General features: G+C 39.1%; 1 protein-coding gene across 1 annotated transcript in view; it reads left to right on the forward strand.

Moving 5' to 3' along the window:
- Nucleotides 1-3,152: 3,152 nt before the first annotated feature.
- chs1 (chitin synthase 1) overlaps nucleotides 3,153-13,939 on the forward strand; it is a gene marked incomplete at its 5' end in the record, with an annotated part of 30,335 nt that continues 19,548 nt past the window's right edge. The window contains 2 exons of the mRNA XM_080458067.1: nucleotides 3,153-3,199; nucleotides 13,132-13,267. Coding sequence (XP_080314193.1) covers nucleotides 3,153-3,199; nucleotides 13,132-13,267 — 183 coding nt within the window. The remainder of the gene's footprint in view (nucleotides 3,200-13,131; nucleotides 13,268-13,939) is intronic.

Genomic DNA, 13,939 nt, shown 5'->3' on the forward strand with positions numbered 1-13,939 from the left:
CTTCTTGCTGTGCAAAATATTCAAAAACTCTCCCTGTTAATATTTATTTTTCCTTAATGTGTAGCTCAGCAATGCTTTCTTTCACATTCATCCCACTCAGTGGCAGTACAATTTTCTCTCGCTTTTGAACATATCTGCCGATACTCAAGTACACAGTAATGCAAGTTTCAAAGCTACAATTTTTACTACTAGAGGGGAGAAGAAAAAAGACCTTGTTCCTTTTATGAGCGTTCTGTGAAAACTAAACCAAATTATTTCATAGTATTGTTTACTAAATACATCAAACAGAAATTGAGCAGCATGGATGTCCCACTGGATGTCAATTTGTCTGACTTTTGAATGTAATGCAAGTCTTTAAATTTGTCTTAGCTTTGGTTTGTTTTACTGAGAAAACTATCTTGGTCCCTTAGGCTTGTAGGATGTGCAACTTTAAAAAAAAACTAAAAACAAACTTAATTTAGTGCTGCTCATCACCGTTTCATTCTGGACTGGCAGTGAATAAACAGCTGCTTGTGGGCTGAAACAGGCTGCTCACAGTCTTACATAAGGAGGACTTAGCCATACACACCAGAAACAAAGAGCTTAAAGTGGCTTATAAAGCTATGGTGGCAGAATGAACAGTGTTCTTAGCAGCACCAAAACGCTGTTTGCAAATAAGGGAACTATTTTATATTCAAATTCAAATTTGTAACTCATCAAATGGCTGGATAATACAGAGAATGAAGAGGAGGAAACAGACACAGATTCTGCCAGGATGTTCTCAGTAAATCTAAGAGGTTCAGTTTAAAATTCAGCTCATGGCCCTACACAACCTTCCCATTTAACACACCTCTGAGCAGGCGATAAATAGCACAAGTCAACATTGTCTCTCCATATGCGTCTGCAGCAGGTAGCTGCTCTCAACACACACAAACCATATGGCTAATAATTATAGTCTGGCATTGAAGTTTTTAGTGTGTTCTAATCAGAATCAGGGATGGGTAGCTCGCTACTGACCTTTCTGTAGATCAGAGAAGCATCAGCTGTGAAAAGCAGTAATGTCGAAGCACATTTCACAGATCATGGAGTCAGACTGTTGAGCTGAACACACAGCCTCTAGGTAACAGGGGCTGCCAAAACTCAGTCTAATAGTACTTATTGTGGTCTGTTGGTCATATCCTCCTCGTTTTCATGAACAACTACAGCCTGTTCTCATGATCGCTTGTAGCTTGGATTGCAAATAATACTGCCTCATCAAATGAAACCGATCAGATCTGCTTTCTAATCAGCCTCTCTCTCGGAGTGCTGAGAGTTTTTACAGTGGGGCCGCTCTCTGAAACTCAACCACCTGATGGTGGGGAGGGTGGGAGGAGACGCCACCGCCATGTTGACCATATGGCCAGCTTATTATGCACTGGCAAAGCATCTTAATGAGAGTCCGCACACTAACAGAGAGATTATTTGGAGTCCACACGGCACAAACACAAGAGGAAGATGGGCACACGCAGACACGTTCACATGCAACCACATGATTTCACAGATGCAAACCACACACAAGAAGACAATATCGAAACGGACAAAAAAACACTCTGAGGACAAGCCATCTATTTGCACGCACAAAACTGGATTAAAATAAAAACCATTATAGCTTTGGCACAGGCTCAAATCAAAGCCCTGTACTGACACCCAGTGGTAGCAGTTAAACACACAAAAAATAAAAAATAAATAAAATCAACAAGGTGACACAAAATGATAAAGGCTTTATGTTGCTACTCAGCTGCACCATCAACATCCATCACCATTTTTTCATGTTTACGACAGGTGAAGTTGGTTGTTTTTTTGTTTTTTTCACCTCATCGAGGTAAAAGGTCATCTAAATGTTGAACACCAAGTGAACAAGCACCTGAGTCTTAGCCACGAGGCCATAAAATAAGATTTATGGCAAGTTATAACACCACCACAGTGAACTGATTCCTGTGGTGCAAATTCAGTTTTTAAAAAAGCGTGAGCTTGACGGAAAGTCACATAAAGGAGATAAAACTCAGCACCTCATGCTTCCTTTGTGTCAACGCTCCACAATACAGATAGCTTATATATTAGTACAAAAAGCCTACATCATTCGGATAATACTGCAGTGATGTGGTGACACAATAATATTAGGAATTTCTTGGATGTTTGACAGACTGAAACATTTATGGGATATCTGGATAATAACACTTGTGCAGCTTCTGTTTCACTGCCCAAGGTTATTTTTAGTGAAAAGCACTGAGCTAAATGTTGGTCTGACTTAATTAAAAACAGAGTGTGTGTGTGTGTGTGTGTGTGTGTGTGTGTGTGTGTGTGTGTGTGTGTGTGTGTGTGTGTGTGTGTGTGTGTGTGTGTGTGTGTGTGTGTGTGTATATTGACAATGGGGTATAAAGTGTAGTAAGATCCTCTGCAAACAAGCTGGAGTCCACTCTTGTCTTTGTGTCAATGACCCTCGTATATTTTTTTTTATTGCCGTTCATAACTCGCGTACAGATAAGTTGATGCCCGTTGTTTGGTCACAAAACATCTTTGATTTGTCAAATCAGTTTCACATCAGTTGATTATAAATTCTGATCACGATGAGTCACAATTAACGGTAAAACCAACAGGCTTACTTCCCGGTCCACATAGCTTCCGTAAACTATGACCGTGAGAGCAAACACACACGCACACCTGAGGGGGCTGCCCCTGACTGCATTGTATCTTTCATAAATTGGTGATAAGAGATGAGCAGATGAGCTGAGGACAGAGAGGCTGACAGACTGACAGAAAGTGGCACAGCTGACTACAAGCCTACTTTCACTGCAAACCTTTAAAACAAAAATCATTTAAAATCCTGCCGTTGTGATTTGGTGTTTTATATCAATTCAGTCAGTGAATAAGCTTTCATCTTTCCTTGAGCCTGGATGAGAATACATCATTTTAAGTGAAGTACAGCTTATTTGAAGACGTAGGTCAGAGCATCGCTGGAGACTTGGGGACCAGACGAGGTACAGTTTGTATGGCATTTACTTAAATGTTATTTGATTTGATCAATGCTCAGCTTGTATTTACTTTTTTTAAGCCCGTCTTTAGAATTCATTCAATGAATAACAAGGACTAATATATATGATTCATTTCAGGTCCCCTGAAGCAGTTCATCCACGATGGAAGAAATCAAAGAAAGAGTGAAGAAAGTAGAGGGCAGGCAGAGGTAAGAATTCACCCGCCACACATGTTTCCTCCGGAAGATCATCTCATTTCACTTTCTGCTTTACTGAATAACATAACAAACATTGGAGATGTAAGACAGGGGATATGTGACAAACAGTGAATTCAGATATATAAATCACTTTCACATGAACTACAGCTCACTGAACACAGAAACTTGATCTTGATTATGTATGACACAATGTAGAAAAATATTGACTACTCTGTTGAAGCACTATTAAACCAACTGGTCCTCTTAGGTTGAAATCTTGCTGATTTCTTTTGTGCTGAACATAATCATCTGCAATGTTTGTTTCTGTAATCCAACCAGTTATATTAATTGGATAGTGAGTGGAGTCAACACCAAAATCTGTTGAGATTTTACAATGTATAGCTTCCCTCTCCTGAATTATTTGTACGTTTCTGATCACGTCTCCAGTTCTCAGAAAATTGAGAACCACAGATTTGTAAAGATTTAAAAATACCTTCATAAACATATGCAACAAACATTTAAGTTATTAAAAACAACCAGAAGAAAGCTTTTCTTAAAGAGACAACAAACCCACAGATTTACATGAACAATTCCCCACATCCCTAACTTCAGAACTTTTGCCAGCAAAAATAGTTTCTGAACATTTTCTATCCATCTTGTATCAGAACGTCAAACCCTTTTTATTTCAGAGGCTCCATAGAGCCCAGGTTGGTTTCAGTTGGGTTGGACCAGCATTATATATATATATTTATTTATTTATTTATATGCTAACCCGCCAAAAATAAGTGCATTCTAAAAAGTACTTACATTTGAAGCAAGTTTACACAAGATCTCTTTTGTATCACTAGAAAAAGTGCGATTTGAATTCCTCCCTGCCAAAGAGTTTCCCTAAGTTCATACTAATGTGTGGACCTCTTCCTAAGGCTTAAGAACAGCGTCCACTCAAATTTGCTTTGATTGTATTCTTTTACCCGTTGTCTTCCTATCCTGAGTTTGTCATTATTATACATCATTATCAAAACGGAATACTTTGTTCTCTTTTTTCTAAATGAATGATAAATGTCACTTTTTCGAACAAAGAATTTTCGCCTATTTTAACAAGCTCCCCCTCATGGTGTGACTTTCATGCTAATACTAGCTCACTAACTCAAAGGTCTTTCATTGCGGCACCACTGATCTCTGGGGTACGAACGTTGTTGCTCTGGTAACCTCTGGACTTATATGTAGCGTTATGTCTTCCTGTGTGACCCCACCGGACCAACGAGGAACAGCTTTTCCTCTTTCTGATCTGATTGGACATTCCTATGACTTTTCCAACGTGATGTGTTGAAAGTTTAAAACAAAGATGCAGTAGTTTCTCTTTCACGCTCTCTTCATTTTTTTTTTCAGTAAGATTCAGGTCGGGACTCTTTGCTGGCAACTTTGAAAAAGGCCCTGTCTTCTTTTTTTGGAGTATTTCTTTGTGCTGGTGAATGTAAGCTTCAGGTTGTTGTTCGGCGAAAGGCCCGAAAGCTTCACTCCAGATTGAATTTTCAGTCACTGGCTAACTCATTTGTCTCAAAAAAAAGCCTTGAAGTGTTCAGACTTCATCAATCATTTGACACATTCATCCAGTACCAGAGGCAGTTAAACAGCCCCGAAACGAGGCGATACATTCATTATGCTTCACTGTAAAGGAGGCTGTTCGTTTCTATAGAGTCTTCATATCATCCTCTTTCAACAAACTGATGTATTGTGTTTACAAAATAGAACAACTTTACCGGTAGTTCCATCTACCAATTGAACAACACCCTAAAAACCTGGTACTTCTGACAACTTGCCTTTTTGTGCCTTCATTTCAAGTCAAGTCAGCTTTATTTATACAGCACTTTAAAACAGTTGTGGCTGAGGCCAAAGTGCTTTCCAATAAAAGAGTAAAATAAAAAGTACAGTAAAGAGTAAAGAGTAAAAACAGTGAAATACAATAAACAAACAATAGATTGGCAACAATAAAACCAGGGACAGAGTCTCAAACATGGTTAAAAGCCAAGGAATAAAAGTGGGTTTTAAGATTAGTTTTAAAAGTGGACAGTGAGGAGGATTGTCTGACGGGCAGTGGTAGCTCATTCCACAACAGAGGGGCTGCAACAGAAAAGGCCCTGTCCCCTCTGAGCTTTCGTTTGGACCTCGGTACCTCCAGAAGAAGCTGATCAGCTGACCGGAGGCACCGAGCAGGGGTGTAGGGGTGGAGCAGCTCAGAGAGGTAGGGCGGGGCAAGACCATTCAGAGATTTAAAAACAAATAAAAGAATCTTAAAACGAATTCTAAAATGCACAGGCAGCCAGTGGAGAGACGCCAGAACGGGTGTTATGTGCTCCCTCTTACGTGCTCCAGTTAGAAGGCGGGCTGCAGCGTTCTGAACTAACTAGAGACGAGCGAGGGAGGACTGGCTGACTCAAACATAAAGTGCGTTACAGTAATCCAGCCGGGATGTAATAAAAGCATGGATTACTGTTTCAAAGTGCTGCTGTGCCAGAATGGTCTTTACCTTTGCAAGCCTTCTGAGGTGGAAGAAGCTGGACTTTACCACTGCCCTAATCTGTGAGTCAAATTTAAAAATCACTGTCCATTCTAAAACCTAGGTTCAAAACCACTGGCTTCACATGTGGAGCCAGGGGACCCAGGTCAAAAAGAGGGGGTTTACAGGAGCCACTGGGCCCGAACACCATCACCTCAGTTTTGTTTTCATTAAAACTTAAAAAGTTAAAAGCCATCCAGGTTTTAATGTCCTCAAGGCATGACAGGAGAGGAGAGTGAGGGGGCATCTTTCTTATTAAGTGGGACATAAATCTGGCTGTCGTCCGCATAACAGTGAAAAGAGATGCCGTGTCTCCTGAGCACAGAGCCCAGTGGGAGAAGGTACAGGGAAAAAAGCAGGGGCCCTAGAATTGAGCCTTGTGGAACCCCATATGTGAGAGGAGCAGAGGAGGATTCAGAGCCAGCAAGGCTAACACACATGGTTCTGTCTGCCAGATAGGATTTAAAGGAGACATATCATGCTTTTAAATCCTTCCTTTTTACATATAAATCATACAGTTGTGGTCTATACAACGCGGAACTGCAATGCTTGGGTGTGAATTCCTCATTATTAGAGCTCCACAGGCCCCTTTTCAACCCCTTTTCTGATGTGCTTCTGAGAGCAACTCGTTTTGGGGCGGTCTCTTCAAATGCAAATGAGACACTTCATACCCCGCCTCCTCTCCAGGTTGCAGAGGTGACACTCGGTTCAACGCCACCCTGTTCGGCCATCTTTGTAGTTTGATAGAACAGATACAATTATGTAGCGGCGCAGAAACTTTATAGTCACACATTATTTACAAAATGTCAACAACGGAAGATTTGTCCATCCAGCCATACATGTTGGAGCCAGAGTCGGACCCGGCGGAGCGAGATGAAAATGACGATGATGCACCTGAAGAACAACGTCTTCATATGGATGTAACGCAATGGTGTGTTACTATATTTACACTAACTTCTCCATCCATGCCCACTACTACAATACTGCCTGTATTACGACTATTTAACACAGAAGTTACATTATAATCTAAAACGAGCACACAGCGCTAACATATGAAGACGGTGCAACTGCTAATGCTAACAAAACAATGACAGGGACGTCTTATCATCACACTTTTTAGCGTTATATACAGCTTACCGAAGTGCTCTGTTCGTCGTCTCCATAGATAGAAGGAACTGACCGCTCAATCAGACGAAGTCTTTCGGCAAATCCTTCTTTATACTGGCGGAGGTTGCTGAAGCAGTCGTCCTTAAAGTGCTTCGGGCACACAAATATGACCTTACCCACAGATGTGGGTACATTTCTGTGAAAAATAAAACTCAACCAGGCACTTCGAAAAGGTTCTGATGCTGGGAGACGGTGTAACGAAGCTTGTGGGTTACTACATCCAACAACCGAACATTTCGACTTATCCTCTCGTAACTTCGGTTGGACTACAAAATCGCAGCGAGAAACAAAAATGGCGGATTGCTCGAAATGTCGATGTCCTAATTTGGCAGTTCCGCCGGGAATACTGTGACGTCATTGTTCAAAAAACGTAATAGAGAATAGAAAAATCGAAACCGATCGCAAAATATGACCAAAACAGAATATAAAGATATCAACGGAGCACCTGAAGAGACTACTTTGAACTTTTCTGTACTTCTAAACACTCTAAATATACAACAAAATGCATTTAAGGGCTAAAAAAAGTGGATTTAGCATGATATGTCCCCTTTAAACCAGGCCAGAGCAGTACCACGGATGCCCACCAGGTGCTGCAGCCGGGACACCAAGATGCTGTGGTCCACGGTGTCGAATGCAGCAGTCAGGTCTAGAAGAACCAGAACCATAAGATCACCACGATCATTTGCCTGGAGGATGTCATTAAAAACCCTGAGCAATGCTGACTCTGTGCTGTGAAAGGGTTTAAAACCAGACTGACAAACTTCTAAAATGTTGTGCTCCTCTAAGTAGTCCTTGAGCTGTGCGTGGACAACCTTCTCTAAAATCTTTGATATAAAAGGCAGCTTGGAGATGGGCCTAAAATTAGCCAAGACAGCCTGGTCAAGGCCTGGTTTTTTAAGAAGGGGCTGCACCACTGCATGTTTAAAAAGCACAGGAACAACACCAGATGAAAGGCTGCAGTTAATAATAGTGAGGATGAGCTGCCCTGTGCTGTGGAAGGTTTCTTTAAAAAGATGAGGAGGGATAGCATCCCGGGGGGAACCTGAGGGCTTCAAATGTGCAACCACATCCCCTAAAAGTTGCAAAGTCACTGGCTCAAACTTGTCAAGTGTAACCGGACAAGGAGCAGAGTTAGAGGGATCAGAACCAGGAGTTGGAATCAGGGCCCTGGTTGAACGCAGAGCTGGTTGAACGCAGCAGAGAAGAGCCCAGCAGTGGAGGAGTTAAAGGTATGACAGAGTCGAGCAGGAGCACGGTTTTTAACTACAGCGCGGGAAAAGCTAATATCAAATAAGACAGGCAGATTATCAGAAAGCAGATTGTCACATATCACCAAGTTACTCACAGACAGACCATGACAAAGTACCAGATCTAAAGTATGCCCACGTTTGTGTGTGGAGCCAGACACACACTGAACAAGGTTAAAAGTGTCAATAAGATTTAAGAAGTCCTTCACAAGAGGTTTATCAGGACAACAAACATGTATGTTGAAATCTCCAACGATAAGAACACGATCGTATCTTGGCATGAGTCCAGCCAGAAAGTCAGAGAAGTCGCTTATAAAATCCTTATGATATTTGGGTGGTTGGTAGATTTCAGTAATAAATAAACAAGTGACTATTACATACAGTAATATATACGAGTAGAATCCTACTAAAAGTGTGCACTAGTGTCTCCACAAATCGGATAGCAGGGCGACACTTACAGTTAAATCTGGACTCTTTTCATGTCCTACACTACAACAAAAAAGTGAACCAACTCACCAGTAAAATGGAATAGCCACATTCACATCGATTTTCTTTTTCGCTACACATAGGTTGTGCCTTTAACTTTATCTGGGCTCATTTTCATCGTCTTGAGATAACACAAACATTGTGATACCTTTAATAAACTGTATGTGACCAATAAACCTCTAGAAATCTGAAATAATGCAGACTTCATACAGTCAGTTTCTTCTCAGCTCTAAATGACTAAAATTTGTTTTTCATGGAACAGGTATGTAAGTGTAGAAAGCACTGAATTAAGGACTGGAAACACATTCAGTTACAAAAGTTGCAACGATTTGAACTAAGTTTGTTAGCATTTATTGGTGAAGAGTTTCTAAAATTTATACCTGAATCAAAAGTCTCAATAAATTCCAAGAAACATTATATGCAAGTCCAAGTTCTTCAGTTTAGCCTTGTGTAAAGCAGCAAATAATAACAAAAATAGAGGAAGGAAAAAAAAAAAAGAATTCCTATATTTTCTGGTCAATCATAGCAAATTACTGAGAGTGTGAGTATATAGAGTGAATTTATTTTCTGATTGAGGGACAGTATAAGTTGTTCTTCAACTACTTAAGTTGAAGCTGTAAAAAGTAACATGGTTATTTTTTGTACTGAGAGTGAAACAGAATACATCAACGCAGCACACATCCTCTAACTCACAGGCTATTTCATTTTCTGTGGACAAACAATTATGTTTTTCTTTTTCTTTTATGAAGCGCTTCATCATCGTTAAGATGTTAATTATTTGTGGGATAGAAAGTAGTAATGGATATTTTTTTTTTAAATGTTCACCCTGTGATATATCACAAAGCACTGAATTATTAGGGTCCGATTTTATTCAATTTACAGCCAAGGAAACCGTTAATTTCCCCGATGTACTGCAGTGCTTGTGTTTATTGCTGTGACTGATACTATCCCCTCTCAGGCAGCCGGCTGATAGAAGCTCCATTTACAATGTGTATCAAGTAATAATCACGTCATTCATTAATGGTACAGAGGACACAATAATTATATTCCCTGCAATGTACTTGTTTATGAACCCGAAGATCTATTTTTATCAAAGAGCAAAAGTAGCATAACATCACAAATATGCACTCCTGATCACTTTGATTTTATTGCTGGGTTACTATTATATTCTATATCTATATACGTCGAGTGTAAAGCAATTATTTTCATCATTAAACATTTTTATTAACAATGCAAATGACCTATTATTGTTTTTATGCTTAAAAGTTAGGCATTCTACCATCACAGCTCCAGTTGTCACTCTTTTATTATGCTGTCTACTGTGTGCAGGTGTTGTTCCACACTACTGCAGAGGTAGCCTGTATATAGAGTAAGAGCGGGCAATTCATTCTACAAAAGGAATTCTGTGAAAGGCAGAACCACAGGTTTTACCGAATTCTGGTCAATATGAACAATTGAATCATCGTTTAAACCAAATATGTTTGTTTCATTTCCATTCAATGTAGAGAGCACCAATTACAGCACAGCCATGTCATGGCACAGTTTTCATGTAGAGTCTTTATTCTACAGTGTGACAACGCACACAGCAATGTGGAAAACTGATTTTGGGATGGACGCTGCACCAAGTCTTTCTACATACTCTCTCGTTCTGAGGACAAACAGACTTCATTCTCCCTAACGCCCTGGTCAGGGAGTTCTTGCAGCGTGTTAATGATATATCAGTTTTCCTCATGACATCCAGCAACTATTTTGAGATATATTGACACAGATCAGGAAGCATGCCACCTATGTTCCCTCTATTGTTCCTCGCTCTCCGGGGAGTTTGGCACATGCTTCTCGTTCTTCGGGAAAAAAAAACATTTCTTTGTTTTTTGTATGTATCCATGTTTACGCGTGGGGTGGGTCTTTTATTATGGCTGCTTCACCAACCTCAAATCCACCAGATCTGTCAGCATCTTTGTATATTTGGTAGCTTTGCAGTACAATCCAACACAAAATGATATTTGCTGACAATTGTAAATGGTAACAGCATAAATGCCAGAGGTGGGAAGTAATAACATATGTCGATGCTCAGTTAGACTTTTCTGATATTAGAACTTAATTACAATGTAAACCTATTTATTTTAGCTTCTTTTTTTTAAATACAAATATCTTCACTTTTAAATATTCAGCTCTCTCCAACAAAAGATAACAGGTTCAGAGCAGCAATACATTCCCTGTCCATGTTCTTATTTAAGAGATGTGTTTGAAGTTGACTGCTTGAAGAACAGATAGAAATGTCCTTCAAATGTTTCTTTTCATTTCCATACACTGTGCTCCAACACACTGCAGAGTCCAAACTTTATACTCTTAGTAGAGCAAAGAAGTTGATTCAGTACTTCTACTTTTAACAATTTCCTTTCCCATAAGAATCTGTACGTCTACTAATGAGGAGAACTTTTGTCACCTCTAATAAACACAAGCATCTGTTTTTCAATTTCCAGTGGTTATCCGTGACTAATAACTTATTCCAATGTCGTTGATTACTTTATATTTGGTTTTTACTATTAAGGTTTGCGCAACATCTGTGTTGCTCTATGGTGTGAAAACTTGTTTTCTCCTAATCAGCTGGTTTTAAAAGTCAGATTTGAAATGATTAAGAATCAGTAAAGACAATCCCACACCAACCTTTGCCAGCGGCTTGAGATTCTCTGATCGACCCCTTGAACCTTTTGGGTTCAGGGTGCACCCTGCTTTCACCCTGAACCAGCTGGGCTCGGCGCCAGAGCCTACAACACTGAACTGCATAAAACGCTGTTATCTTTTGGAACACCCTGATAAAATGTCATTGCTAAGGTTTACAGTGTCTCCCAAAAAAAAAAAAAAAAAAAAACTTTAATAAATGTAAAGAAATAGTCAGAAGCTACAAGCTAAGCAAAGTCGGGAATTCGTGGGAATCCCATATGAGATGCTTATCATCTAATTTAAAGTATAATCAATGGTAAAACTCTTTAGAAAGAAAGAAATGTGAAAACTCACAAAAAGAGACTAAGATGGACAAATCGAGTACAAAATATGAGTTGTGGTAAAATTATCATTGCTATTTAGGTACTTTGGGTTGTATAGTCTTTTACAAGATTGTTCGTTAATCATACACATCATTGCACATAATAAAACAAAATTTCGACTGAAATTCTTGTGTTTTTGTAGGTCAACTGTAATCTGTGGTCATGGCCCACATTGAGTAGCCATTAAAATGAAGATAAACATTTAATTTGTGCCACTGTCTCCTTGACTGACACACCGTGATTGAATCTTCTTGTTTATGACATTTAACGATATCATCACTACCTGATCTTTATACAGTTCTTGTGACCCAATCAAGACACACAACGAAAGCTATAATTTCAAAAGCAGTTAAGTCATTTCAAGTTACAGTAAACTTATGACAGTTATGACTGTGTGTTTTTACTGGTCCATCTTTAAAAAATTAATACACAACGTAAAAATCAGTTCTTCTCATCAGTTGTTTCTAACAGTGATGTTTATTACCCTTAACTTTTCACAAACTGAATTATATTAAGCCTTTTGTTTCATTATTTATAATGTTAGCCTGTAAGTCATGAAAACAAGAAATATATACAGCTTAAAATATATTAAAGTATAATTTAAGATTATATGTTTTCCATGTATCTCTTAATTCATTTTCTAACATTTTAGAAATGCTTGAAACGTTTCGATTACTATTTTATTGTTGAGATGCACCGGTTCAGCAAACTTTAACGGTAGACTGGTGCTGTGCACCAGCCATCCCTCAGTTTGGCGTCTAAAGAATTGTACAGTATTCTTTCAAAATTGGCTATATTTTCTAACAGAGCAATCTCTCATTTTTAAGGGAAAATGTTTATTTCTTGTAAATATCTTTGCAATTCACTGAGTCAATAACTTGACCCAGATATTCACTGAGTGGGATATGTGAAGTTTTCTGAAAATAATTGTTTGCTTCTGATCAGCCAGCCTTTTGATTGATTTTGAAATCACCTTTGGGATTTCTGTATTGCACTGGTGACCTGTCCAGGGTGTTCTCTGCCCTATCCCACAGTTAGCTGGGATTGGCTCAGCAATCCTGAACAGGATGAAGTGGGAAAAAAAGATGGATGAATGGATGTCTGTATTGCACTTCTTTATAAACCAACTGTGAGACAGTTCCTGTTTGAAGTTTAACTAATGATGTTGAAACGGCAGATGTAGAATATCAATTGTCTTACATCAACTTTAACAGTAAAAAAAAGACATGTGTTTAGGAAACATACAAATCCAACATTTTCACTGAGTTTCAAAAGAGTTCGCATAAATTCCTATCGCCATTTAACAAGTCACAAGCCAGTAGATCTCACGTTTTATTCTTGAATCTGACATGTTTCAGGGATTCGTTAATTTAATGGATCGTTAGCCACCCACTACCATTTCTGCAGTTATAGGTAATCAATGTAATGTATATGTTCCAGGGACACATGGGATCCATTCCAGCTGAACCCTGTTGGAGCAGAGAAGGAACGCCAGAGCAAATGTTTCCAGTTGGCCCAGTACCTGGTGGCAGGCATTGTGGGGATTGCAGTCTTGGCCACTGCCATGATCTCTAAGGTAGGAGTAACTCTGTCGTCAGTTACAGCACTAAACCCGCCTGTTGTAATCATCATGTTCAGATTATTATTGTTTTTCCTCTATGTTGTACAAATCAAACTCTTTTAAAGATATTCATTTGGGATACTGAACTTCTTTCTATATTTCATATTTTAAAAAGATAAAAACTATGATTAGTATACTGTTAGTCAAAGAAAACACAGTACAAACTAAAAGGAAAGAATGTAACAGTAAAAACCTGCATAATGTAAGTCTGCAACCGGCCACTAACTTTGGCATAATTGAAAAAAGGAAATACACGTGACCAAACTATGGGTGCTCTTATCTGCACTTGATCAAAACAATCCAGCGTTCTTACAGCATAGTCAGTTGACAATTCCAGTTATTCTTGGGAAACATGAACCCAAATTTAGTCACTAAAAACTAAGCAAGTGTCAAAAAGCTGATCACTGGGTAACATGAACAACCTTCTTGCTATTTATGGAAAAGCAGGGCTTACAACACTTGATCCCTTTGTATCCATTTCTGTTTGTTGTTTTATCTCTCATTGTATTTCTCTGTCTTTTATCTGCTTCCCTCACAGATAATATCTACAGTTTCCTCTATCAAACATTAACTCTGCAGTATGTGCACATGTTTGCACTGTCTGTCTCTCTGCTATCAATTTGTCAT

Source organism: Lipophrys pholis (assembly GCF_963383615.2).
Source record: "Lipophrys pholis genome assembly, chromosome: 2".
NCBI lineage: Eukaryota > Metazoa > Chordata > Actinopteri > Blenniiformes > Blenniidae > Lipophrys > Lipophrys pholis.